The sequence below is a fragment of the Sceloporus occidentalis genome, unplaced genomic scaffold, assembly GCF_023333645.1.
Source record: "Sceloporus occidentalis isolate IW3139 unplaced genomic scaffold, rSceOcc1.0.p SCAF_3, whole genome shotgun sequence".
Classification (NCBI taxonomy): domain Eukaryota; kingdom Metazoa; phylum Chordata; class Lepidosauria; order Squamata; family Phrynosomatidae; genus Sceloporus; species Sceloporus occidentalis.
In genome coordinates this window covers 83,401,759-83,414,334 of record NW_028316983.1, presented here as the reverse complement: position 1 = coordinate 83,414,334, position 12,576 = coordinate 83,401,759, and the positions used below count along the sequence as shown (strand labels likewise).

The 12,576-nt window shown below is 38.1% G+C and overlaps 1 protein-coding gene across 11 annotated transcripts in view; it reads left to right on the top strand.

Moving 5' to 3' along the window:
- DAB1 (DAB adaptor protein 1) overlaps window positions 1-12,576 on the top strand; it is an 831,182-nt gene that overhangs the window by 724,898 nt on the left and 93,708 nt on the right. For all 11 annotated transcript variants that reach the window (XM_089515261.1, XM_089515260.1, XM_089515257.1 and 8 more), the window contains one exon: window positions 1,024-1,122. In XM_089515261.1, coding sequence (XP_089371387.1) covers window positions 1,024-1,122 — 99 coding nt within the window. The remainder of the gene's footprint in view (window positions 1-1,023; window positions 1,123-12,576) is intronic.

The following is a 12,576-nucleotide window of genomic DNA, read 5'->3' as shown; positions in this document are numbered from 1 at the left end:
CCACGTGATGAGTTGCCCAATTGCAGCCTTTCAGCAAATTGTCTAAAACTATTTCCTATGGTAAATCACATAATGTAGTCTCTGAATGCTGGAGTGAGTATACTCTCCAAGTTGGCAGTCGGCTCCTTCCAGGCAGGAAAAAATGCTTTGGGTTGGTCCTTATTTAAACAACAAGGTCTATCTGAGCTGTGGTATGCTTTGTTTCTGATCATCATTTATTGTCTGCTCCTGACGTCTCGTTTGTCTTTTAACCCTAATTGTTCTATGAACCCATGATTTGTTTGTAATCCTTCCTTTGAATTTGTACACTGATACAATTTCTTTTGTGGGTTTTTCTATAGCCCTGCTTCCAGGATGAACTTCTGGTCTTAACTGTTCTAGACTATGTTTCCTAGTTTCTGGCCCCAGACTACTGCCTGTACGCCAGGCTGACACATTCTCTGTTTGCTAAGCAGTTGGAATGCTTAACCAATGGTGTCTGAAGCATTGCTGCCAAAAGAGCAAAGCAGTAATAACACGGCAGCTGAAACTTACAGGTTATATTTGCAGGTCACAGTAAGCTTAAAATCCTGAGTTAAGAAATGACCAGCATCCAGACCCTTTCCTGCTGCTTCGTTTCTCCTTTCATGCAGTTGGCAAAGAAACCATTTGTGACCATGTTATAGAAGAGTCTAGAAGATCTCTAAACTCTAGTTTAGAGTTTAGAAATAATTTTCACAAAACAGATCTCTAAACTCTTCTACAACATGGCCACATAGCCCAAAAAAAATTACCAAAAACTATGGATGCCAGCCATGAAAGCCTTCAACTTCGCAAAACAAACTATGGTTTTATATTTGGGCAAAGCTTTATATAGCATATGAAACTTGAACTATAATTAAATCCTTGCAAATACATCAGCCTTCAGAGCTGGTCTTTCACATCTACTCAATGTGTGAAGACATTTGATCATAATAAAAAGTGTTGTGTTGTTGTTGTTTTTAATAAATAAATAAATCTGAGCCATTTGTTTTCTACAAACAGGGAATTGTTGCTGCATCTCGATCAAAAGGAGAACACAAACAGAAAATATTTCTCACTGTCTCCTTCGGAGGAATCAAGATCTTTGATGAGAAGACAGGAGTAAGTAAAATAATGACATGACAGAACAAAATTGATAATTTTATCTTTCTAACTTTCCTCAGGATGAGCAGTACCATTGAACTGACATAAAAATCACACAAAATAGATGACAAGATTCATAAGTTACTACTATATATCAAAGCAACAGCCCAAGTTAATTAAGACAGTGGTTTTTGTTGCTGTTGGGTGCTACTTACATGACTGGCATACTTCTTTTGTTGTGTGTGTGTAAACACTTCAAACTCAGACCTGTTGAGTATTGTTAAGAAAGATAGAAGCTCTTTTGCAATCTTGCTGGTAAGAGCAGAACTGTTGCTAGGCCTTTTACTGGTTTTGTTGTTGTTAACTGCCCTCGAGTGGATCCCATCTCATGGTGACCCTGTGGATAAGACATTTCCATGCCCCCCCCCCAATCTTCCACTGCTCTGCTTAAGACCTACAGATTCAGACCTGTGACCTCCCTAATTGAGCATATCAATCTAGCATGTAGTCCTCCTCTCTTTCTGCTTCCCTCCACCTTTCCCACCTTTATTTTTCTTTTTGAATGAGTCAGGCCTTCTCATGATGTAGCCAAAGTATGGCAGACTCAATTTGATCATCTTAGCTTCTAGGGAGATTTCAGGGTTAATCTGTTCAAGCACCCATTTGTTTGTCTTTTTGACTAGTAATAGTAATAAAATTTATTCGGTCTTTGACCAGTATAAAAACAAAACCACACAAACAGTGTATCAGTATAACAGTAACAGGTTAAAATATAAACTGATAGTAGACTATACATATACAATATCCAAACAGATCTTTCTACATGGTAATAAAATGACCATTTGTCAGTTGAGGGCGCAGATTACAAACAATGTAACAAAATTTAGCCACCTTATGGGATACTGTAGAATCATTGTTATCCAATAGGAGGCGTAAATAGAAGGAGTCAGTTTTACCTGGGAATTTACTCAGTAGTGGGCTAATCAGTTGGTGACGAATGTCTCTATAGAACTGACAATAAAGGAGAACATGCTCATTGGTTTCAACAGCGCCCGAGCCACATGGGCAAAAACGAAGTTCAAAAGGTCTTTTTTTAAATCTACCTTCCAACATGGCCGTGGGCAACACATTGAAGCGTGCCAAAGTTAAAGCCCTTCTAAACTTCAGGAGGGCAACATGGAACAGATATGGAGCTGGGGAGGGGACCAAAGCTTGAACACTGAACATGGCATATTGTGAGAGGGAAGCGAAGTCCATGTATCTTTCTACTTCTAGGATTTTTTTGTTTAATAATGGATTTAGCTCTATCTAATCAAGGGTGTTGGAAAATTATTGCAGTCTTGTTCAAACACACCCCAGTCTTCATTTCATAGAAGAAATTGAGCTGGTATGGTATGTCCAAGAGCCAGTGTGGTATAGTGGTTTAAGCACTGGACTGGAGATCTGGGTTTGATTCCCATCTTGGTCATGGAAAGCTACTGAGTCACCTTGAACAAGTCACACTCTCAGTCTCAGAAAACCCATGATAGGTTCACCTTAGGGTCACCATAAGTCAGAAACAACTTGAAGGCACACAACAGCAACAAAAAAGATATGTTTGCTTCACAAAAGTCTGGTGATCCCCTTACGAGTTAGATTGTTTGTACCCAAAAGTGGGAAGAAGACAGGCAGTTGCCTATTGAGAAGACCACATCTCAAGCAGGGATGAATTCTGGTTATTTGCAGATATGAATAAAACTAGGGTGTGTGAGAGGTTTCCAGGAAAGGAACTGGGAGGGAAGCTTCCCCTCTTTCCTCTGGTGATCTATCATTAAAAGCAAGTTCTACACGTGGTGTCAGCCATGGCTTCAGAGAAGATAGAAGTTTAGGAAGAATTTAGGAAAACTATTGAACAACAATATGTAATGAAGCCATAGAAGGAGTCTGTAGCCAAAATCACCAGAGGGAAGTTTTACTTCTGTAATGGAGCCTTGTGGATCTCTTCCTCCCTTTATTTTCAGACAGTTAGTGGAGAAGATAAAGAAACAGTTGCTTTGGATTTTCCTGGTGAGTGCTGTAAACTGCCACTTCATTACCAAGGAAATTAGGAGACACATTATTCTGAATTTTATATGGAATTTTATATTTAGCATGGAAAATCAGCAAATGCTTAGAGACTTGCATGATACCACATTTGCCAATACACATCATTGCTCCCATACCCACCCCCATCACTTTGTAAAAGTACCAATATATTAAGTTTACTGCCTTCCAAAGAATCAGCTTCTTCTGTTCTGTTACAATGACCAAGACAGACAACAACATTAAGAACCCATCCATTCTTCATTATCTCTTTCACATTCTTTGTGCCTGCTGTATTGTTACCAAACTGCCTTCCCTTTGGGATTGAGTTATTATGATGGTATTGTCTTGAAACATTATGAGATATGTCTTGGATGTATTTTAGTAGGGAGATTTTTATTCTTATGTTGTAGGATTTTGAAGAATAAGTGGTTTATGTGTTTTTTAAAAAAATCAGCAGAGATTTTTTTTATTCTACAGAGTTTTACTTAACACTTGATATGATATGATTTTAGAGATCATTTAAATACTGCTAAGTCATTGCCTATCTGTAGCTGTTGAAAAAGAAATCAGAATAAAATGAATGATGCAAATTAAGGAGTAGTAGAATCATTAATCTCTACCATTGACTCTTATAAAAGAGTATCACTGAGAATTTAGTTTTCTGCCTTTCTGATAAAGGCATAGTTTGGATGCTTTATATGGATTAATTCAATAAGTTGTCAGCCATGTACTATAATAATAAATAATAACAGAAAATGAGGAGAAATTATAGACAACAGCAAGATCTTGACATTGGGAGAAAAACAACAACAGTGGCCAGCAACACGTCTGGTGTGATATTACTGGGGAAAAGTGACTATAAAATAATTATGAATAAAGAAGAAATAAATGTGTTTGTACTCAAGAGGGATATGACCTACATACTTGCACATCTCATGTTATCCACATGTTCTGAACAATACAGGCAGAAAAGCTGATACTCTGTTATTTCTTTATGCCAGATAAATACTCCTTTAGTAAAAGAAAACAGCCATGTAGCATCTTTTGTATAACTTATGGACATGAAAATATTTGTTATGCATGTTCCTCAGATCTCTTTAAATATAAAATCTACTTGTAGCTTCCATAATATTGAGCCAATAATTTTATGTAGAAAAAAAGTTAACTGGTGTTTTTACCCCATGTCACACACCTTTTGGGGTGATGTTGTAGCAGTTCTGCTGTCATGTGATAAATGCATTCAGTAGTTTCCTGTAGGCTGTAAGCCTTTTAATGGGACATGATAATGTCAGCATATGATCAGAAAAAGGCCTCCATCCTTGTGCAGTGCCTAGAAGATGGCAGGGGCTCTCCTTGTTTTCCCTTCACATTTTTAGAGAAATTGAAAAATCATAAAAGAGTCTCAGTGCCATGCTTTACCTGGAGGATGCCTCCTCCAATGAAAGAGAGGAGTGCTGGGAGGATAAGCCCCAACCAAAGCCAGAAGAGGTTGACAACTCTGTTTTGAGAGAAGTAGAGCCTGATCCATCCCAGTTAGCACCTGCAGATTTGGAGGAGAAACTGGAGTCTCTGCATCCTGTCATATACATACTGATAGAGGAAACACTGGCAACAGAGACACCAGAAAAGTTCTCCTCTGTCTTAAGTAAATTACACTGGTTAATGAGGCCAGCTTTGCTAATTTACTGCTGGCTATAAAGTAGCTCAGCCAAGGTCATGCTGATGCTGTGATCCAATGCCTCTTGTTCACTGTATGTGATTTTCTTGCCTTCTTGAAACTTTTGACACTATTCCTCTGGCAACTGCCTTCATGGTTTCAGCTCAGGGTTGTTTGCAGTATGCTTATGCTTCTGTGGACACCAATATCACTGCGAGACTGTCCTGGCTTTCCCTGGACAGCCTCTGTGCATGTCCACTCTTGGCTTTCCTGGTGATATTCTGCTTAAGTGTATGTGGAGGGGGTGGGCCAGAAAGGTTCTATCTGATATTGCAGTGAGGCTCAGAGAACCTGGTACTCGCCAGGAGTCAGATTTGTACACAGTCAGAAGAAACACTGTTCTCCTTAAAACTGATGAAGAAGTCTTCACCTAGTATGAGCTGGCAAAGGCCCTTTCACAGTGTCCCTGAAGACTGTAGAGACAAATGTAATGTCAATGTTTGTAAAATGAGGCGTCCAACCATACAACTGTTACTTAAGCAAAAATATTTTCTGCTTAAGAATTTCCCCCTATGTTGAATCCAGTGCAGTAATTATTAGTTTCCATGTTGGCATAAAACAATTTAGGATGTGAAGAGAAAAGTGAGGTGTAAATTCAATTAATAAATGAAAGGATGATAATAAGAGTTTTCTGTTAGTGCAGTGCTGGGAATATATATATATATATATATATATATATATATATATATATTTATATATATATATATATATATATATATATATATATATATATATATATATATGGCTTTTATCTGAACTATAATTACCTTTCCACTGGCTAGTGCCCTTTCTTGAATGTTTTTAAAAAGTATTCACAATTTTATATACAGTATATATATGTGTGTGTGTATGTGTGTTAATTATTTAGCTTGATATAAAATCAAGAATTAGCAGAAATAAAATCAGGCTGGTGGCAAATAGAAATTAGCTTTGAGATAATTAATATTGCATTATTGGATTACCAGAATCGTTAAATTTACAAGTAAATAATGTAGTGTTAATTATAGAATTTGTTCAAATGGTATTATATACTATATGTTCAGACTGTGACACACTAAGCAGTTAGCTTACACTTTGTAAACTGCTTAGGGAGTGCTTAAGTGCACTGATAAGTGGTATAGAAATGTACTTGCTATTTCAGCTGTGTATTATAATCAGATATTTTGAGAGACTGTGGGGAGCGTAGACTGTTAAATTCGGCTTATCAGGCCACACTTGCAGTGGCCCTAGCCCTGCCAGCAGCAGAAGGGACAATAAAAGCAGAACAATAAAATTTGGTTGTCCATGTCAGGGCATGGCCTGATTCCCTTTTTTGTTTGTATGAATTATACCCAACTTTTCTTTTTAATGCAGATTTGTTAACCTAATAAAGGAATTACCATGGCCTGGACTTCATGAGTTATGGCAAGACAGAAAGGGAGTTGGTATTCAGCAATACTTGGCAGACTAGAAAAGGTCATCCTTAAAGTATACTATTTCTCTAAGAGCTGTTAGACAGTGGAACATACTCCCTTGGAGTGTAGTGGAGTCTCCCTCCTTGGAGGTCTTTAAACAGAGGCTGGATGGCCATTTGTCGGGGATGCTTGGATTTGGATTTCCTGCATGGCAGGGGGTTGGACTGGATGGCTCTTGCTGTCTCTTCCAACTCTACAATTCTATGATTCTATGATCTAGCTAAACTTCCTGAAAGGTAATGACATTATAGGATCTCCTAGGTGTAAAGAGCAATAATGTTTTCTGTTGTCATTCACAGGTGAGGATTCTTGTAAAATCACACCACTTGTAGGATGTGCTTTCCTGAAAGCAAAAGCCAGAATAGTGATTGGCACTTACACATACCATAGTTCATTATCTTTGCTGATTCTGACTTTCTGATCATATCAGATGTATTGCATAAGAACACAGAAGCAAATAGGAAATAAATAATTAGCTCTGACTGATACTGAATTAGAGAATCGCCACTCTGCTCACATGCTGTCAATACTCACAGCAATTTGTTGATTAATATGAAATTTGAAAAATCAACCTTGCCTAAAAACAGGTATATCTGTTTGGGGAAAATAGGTTTCAAGGCTGTTTTCCATATATAAATGAATCCTCTACCTAAAATACATTGTGGTCTACATTCATTAGATCTTCAGCTCCATGGCATACTTTTATGGAGATGTATTTTTTCATTTAGGAATGCATAAAACTTTCCCTGCTCTTTCCACATTGCCAAAACTTGGCATCAGAAATTCAGAATAGGTACTCAGAAAAGTGGATCTGCGTTCTGCAGTTGTATTGAGCGCAGGATTGGGAACTCTGTGCCTCCCCAGATGTTGGATTGCAACTCCATAGGGCCCAACCTTCATTGCCAGCACTAAAAAAATGCTTCACTTGTTTCCTTGTTGAAGCAAAGATCACCTAGCTATGAGACACACATTCACCTAGCAATTAGACACCTAACAAATTGTCTCTTTTCCCCCAGATTCATATTAACTCTTCATGAATCTATTCATATTTTCAGGATGCTTTAGTAGCTGTGAATATGTAATTCCATTGCCATGGAATGCAAACATGGCTACTTGGTACTTCACCACATAGAGTATAATCTTCTCACTCTCAGTTCCCCTATCAATTCCAATTTTGATAAATCAGCTGTCCATTAATCATTTGCCAAGTTATTGCTTGTTTGTCTAAAATGTCTATACCTGATTTCTCTTGTTTGTCTGTGTTGCTCATACCTCATACACATTCATCTGACCTAATTTAAAAGAGACAAGTGATGATTTTTGCATGCTTTGTATCTTGTTGTCTTATATTGGATTTTAATTTATCAGTATAAAAAAAATCAATTTGTAGCCCCAAACCAGCAAATTCTCTAAAAATTGGCATTGGCAGATCTGACTTTATGTAGATGGTTTTACAGAAATTGCTCCATAATTAGAGATGAAAAGAATGTATTTGGGTTACCCTTAGCACTCTTGCTAGTTCTTTTGTTGTTGTTTGCTTTTATATTTTACTTTCTTGTGTTACAAACACAATATTCATAAAAGAGTATAAATTTAATCTCATTTTAAGACTTGGGCATCTGAGTGCTTACACTATAGATGTTGTGATATATCAAAAGTATTTTTGGAGCAGATATCATCACCAAGAATGAAAAGAGCTGTCAGTGAGATTTTACTTCATTTCATATTTTAATTCTCGAGGACACTCCAGGAAAATATCCCTCTCCTTATGTAGCATCACTTCAGAATGTTGTGATATATTTCATAGCAATAAAAATAATATTTTACATGTACAAGATACAAGTACAAGATTATAGAAAGGAAGGTAGGGTGTTGCTTCTTTTTAAAAAATATTTCTATTAAAATTATGTAATAGAGAATAAAAATATAATAGAAAAAATAGCCTACATAATACGAAATGAAAAAGAGAGCAAGGAAAAAAGAATAAGAAAGAAGAAAGAATAACAAGAAGAAACAAGAATGACTTCCAATTTTTCTTCAGCTGTTATATCCTAATCTTAATTATACTCTTTGTGGTGAAGTACCAAGTAGCCACGTTTGCATTCCATGGCAATGGAATTACATATTCACAGCTGTTATATCCTAATCTTAATTTAAAAAAACAAAACTACACTACTTTCTATAATCTTGTACATGTATCTGGTACATGTATAACCATAAATATGTCATTGGTATACACATAAATTAAAAATTAAATACTTGTCTTACAAAGAGTTCATAAACGGTTAGCTTTCCAGAATCTATCCATTAATAATAGTTTATACTACCAGTAATAACTAATTCAGTTGAAACAAAATGTTTCTCCATTCTTCAGACTTCAAATAATAGGGAACTATTATTTCCCTGGAATATAGTATTCAAATGTAGGCAAACCCATTATCTGTCATTACAACTAACCATTAAACAAATCCATTATTGTATAGCTCCAGTTTTAATTCAACATAAAACTTAATATATTTCACTAAGTTGTTGTTGTTAACTGCCATCACGTTAACTTCAGCTTATGGCAACCTAATGAATGAGAGACCTCCAGTCACCCTATCAAAAACTCAGAGCTGTGGCTTCCCTGACTGAATTTATCCACCATCTGTAATGCAATCTTCCTTTTTTCTACTGCCTTCTACCTTATCAAGCATTATTTTCTTTTCTAGTATATCTTATCATGACATGGCCTAAGCACGACAGCCTCACTTTAGTTATACTAGCTTCTAGGGAGAGTTTAGTCTTGATTTGCTCAAGGGCCTATTTACACTTGTCCCCCCAAAATTTAATAAATCTATATGCTCTAACACTTTCCATGTCAAGCCTGTTGCCTGTGTCTGCTGTTCCCTCTGAGAAACACATGGCAAACTATTGGGGAGGAGAGGTCTTGCCTGTTACTGCTAGGAAAAGCTTAGAAGACTCCTCTAATGTGCAGTGCTTACGTATAGATCTCATTTTTCTAAAATGCAATCTTGATAAATTGCCTTTGATAATTTAATTTGTTTTGCCTAACTTGGTGCACGTCTTCTTGATTTTCTAATTATTGAAACTCCACACACACACCATCACCACCTTCTTTTTTTCTATTAAAGTTGGCTACCAGATTTGAGACTCGAGACTTGACTAGAAAGTATTGTGCAAGGACTTGAGACTCAACTTGAGACTTGAAGGTAGAGACTTGAGACTCGACTTGAGACTTGGTGTAAAATACTTGAATACATCACTGCTATTTTCTTGTATTTTGTGTTCTTGTACCTGAATATTAGAGCACCAATGTGGGATAATGGTTTGAGAAATGCAGCAGGGTATGAATTGCCACTTGGCCATGGAAACCCACTTGGAAAAGTCACACACTCTCATCTTCAGAGAGAGGCAAAGGCACACCCCATGAACAAATCTTGCCAAGAAAATCCTGTTGTAGGGTCATTTAGGGATACCATAGGTCAGGAACAATGTGAAGGCACAAGACAACAACAAACCTGACTATCATAGCCTCCATGTGGATTATCTGTGGCTCACAAACATCATGCTGTCAATCCATGAATCTTCCACTGATGTCTCTGGTACATTTCCTGAGTGCCCACTCCTTCCAGTGTCCAGATGATTGGCAATGAGAACAGCTATATTCCAGGGAACAGCACAATCTTCAGCTTTTGCAGCTCATAACTCACACTCTTAACCACTATTCCATACCATCTCTCTGTTTCATTTGGTATGGCAATTTTACACTGCATGGGAAGTTTTCAAAGAGTTCGTCTTCAGTGCATCTGAAGAAACCATTTTGTCTCAATGGTGCTGTGGCTCTTTGGTTCTTTGCCCCCTCTCCCCAGCTTCCATTTTATATTGCAAGTGAAAGATTGAGTGCATGCTTATGCTGCTGTGACAAGAAAGTACCCACATGCAAACACAAGTCATTATCATCTCTCTAAAAGGTCATTGAAATAATTTGCATGTCTAAGCAAATTCACTTTTCAGTGTTTTATTAAATAAACTTATTTAAATAATTGTCTATCATTAAACTATTTTTCTTTGCATATTTCCAATACATTATCCACACAAAATAGAGACAACGTCTTAATTCAGTGTTTTCAATTAGCAAACCCATTAAATATTTTACAGTGCATATGATTGACTTTAATGTTACCAGAACGTTTCAGTATTTGGATTTTTTCAGTCTACCAGAAATGGAACAGGCCAAATACCTGTGTATGCATTTTTATTTTATTTTTTGGCAAGAATACCTCAACTCAGAGCAACCAGGGTGGAAGAGCTCCCCTTATTATGTTGACATCTAACGTATGTATATCCCAGACAAATATGCCAAGTACTATTTACTCTGTTCACTCACTTGCTGGTATAATTAGTCCTCCCGAGTCTTCTCAAAAAGATATAGCTGAGATATTGAAGAATTTATAATTCAAGGATGGTGTATACATTTATAACCTCACTTTGAGACTGTAAATTCAGTGAATTAACCTCCTGTTTAAATGGATTTGTTGCATTTTGTAAATGTAAGTATATTGAACATACATAAGAATTCCAATAGAAATTTAATCTTGAGTAAATATTTTACTAACATTTGAACATACTCCTTTCTGGATATATTGAAAACACTGGAGTCAAAGTGTCGCATAAGAACACAAAAGATGTAACACCAAGTCACACCACAGTCCCATACAGGTCTCTTGAAGGCACAAAGAATACCATATCACATTAAAAACAGATGGATTTATTATGGAATAACTTTTCATTGATTTGCTTTGTTGTCATGTTCCCTCAAATTGGCTTTGGCTTATGGTGACTCTAACAATGAAAAACTTGCAAGAGCACCTGTTATTAAGAGCCCTGTTCAGGTCCTTCAAACTTGAGGGTATAGCTTCCATAACTGAGTGAGTCCACCTAATCTGTTCCATATGCCTCCAATTTTACCAAGCATTATCATATTTGTAATAATTTGTGATGTCTCATGAGATGTCCAAATTATGATAGTCTCAGGCCCATTACAAACGGGCACAAAGTACGTCCCCAGGACGTATTAGGGTTAGGAAGGGGCATCACTTCCTGACGCCCCTAACCCTAATACGGACTGGGTCCATACAAAATGGCAGCACCCGTTCCACATGGGGGCCGCCATTGTTACGTCACGACCACAGCGCATCCAAACGAGCGCCTGGGGTGCTCTTTCGGCGGCCTAGGAAGGAGCTCCTTTCAGGATTTGCGTTGCTGCCGCAGCCTCTACACGGCTGCGCCAATGACGCAAATGAGAAAGGGGCCAAGCGGCCCCTTTCTCTTGGTCCCCGCCGCCATCGGGTGTCCTTGGGGCATGAAGCCCCAAGGACACCCCTTTCCAGGCCGCGGGGAAGCGGCCTTTTGCCACTTCCCTGTAGCCTGAAAAGCGGCAGATCGGGGCCTCAGAGGCTGCCGCTGTGGCAGCTGAGGGCCCGATACAGCGGGGAAAGGGCCAGTTAGAGGCCGCCCCAAATGGGAGGTCTGTAACTCGCCCTAGTTTGCTAATTTGGCTTTTAATGAGAGTTCAGGTTTGAATTGCTCTAGCATCCATTTACAGTTGGCCCTTCCCTTACACGGGGGATCTGTTCCAGACCACCACTCCCGGGTAAGGAGAATTCCTTGTATGCTTGAGCCCCATTAAAAATAATGGGGCTCGTGCCCACGGCGCAGTGTGGCACACACATGATGGGCGTAAACGCCATTACCCCTCCTGAGGCGCACCGAGGCTTCTTCCAGCACAGCTTTCAGCATATGCATATGCATATATCACGCCTGCATATGACGCGGGTGCACTGTATTTGTCTTTTTGACAGCCCATGGCATCTGTAATGTTCTCCTTAATGGTCCAGTTCTCTTTGTATGGGCCATCTTATATCATTATAGCTTTATCAGTAGCAGCACCCCAGTTGTGGAACTGCCTTGCAAGAGAGCTCAGGTTGGCTTTGATCCTTATTTACCTTCTCACAGACAATCAAAACAAATAGACTTCTTACAATTATTTTAAACCATTTTTTCTGCTTTATTTTTGTACAGTGATCACTGGTGAACAGAAATTATAGTTGGCATCCTATTAGTCAGTTACAATGTATTAAGTTAGACTTAGGGCATGGTAATTGCTTTCTGTATTATTTGCTATTGTGCCATGACCACAGATGACCCTGAAACCCACCTTAAAAGGCAGTCAGA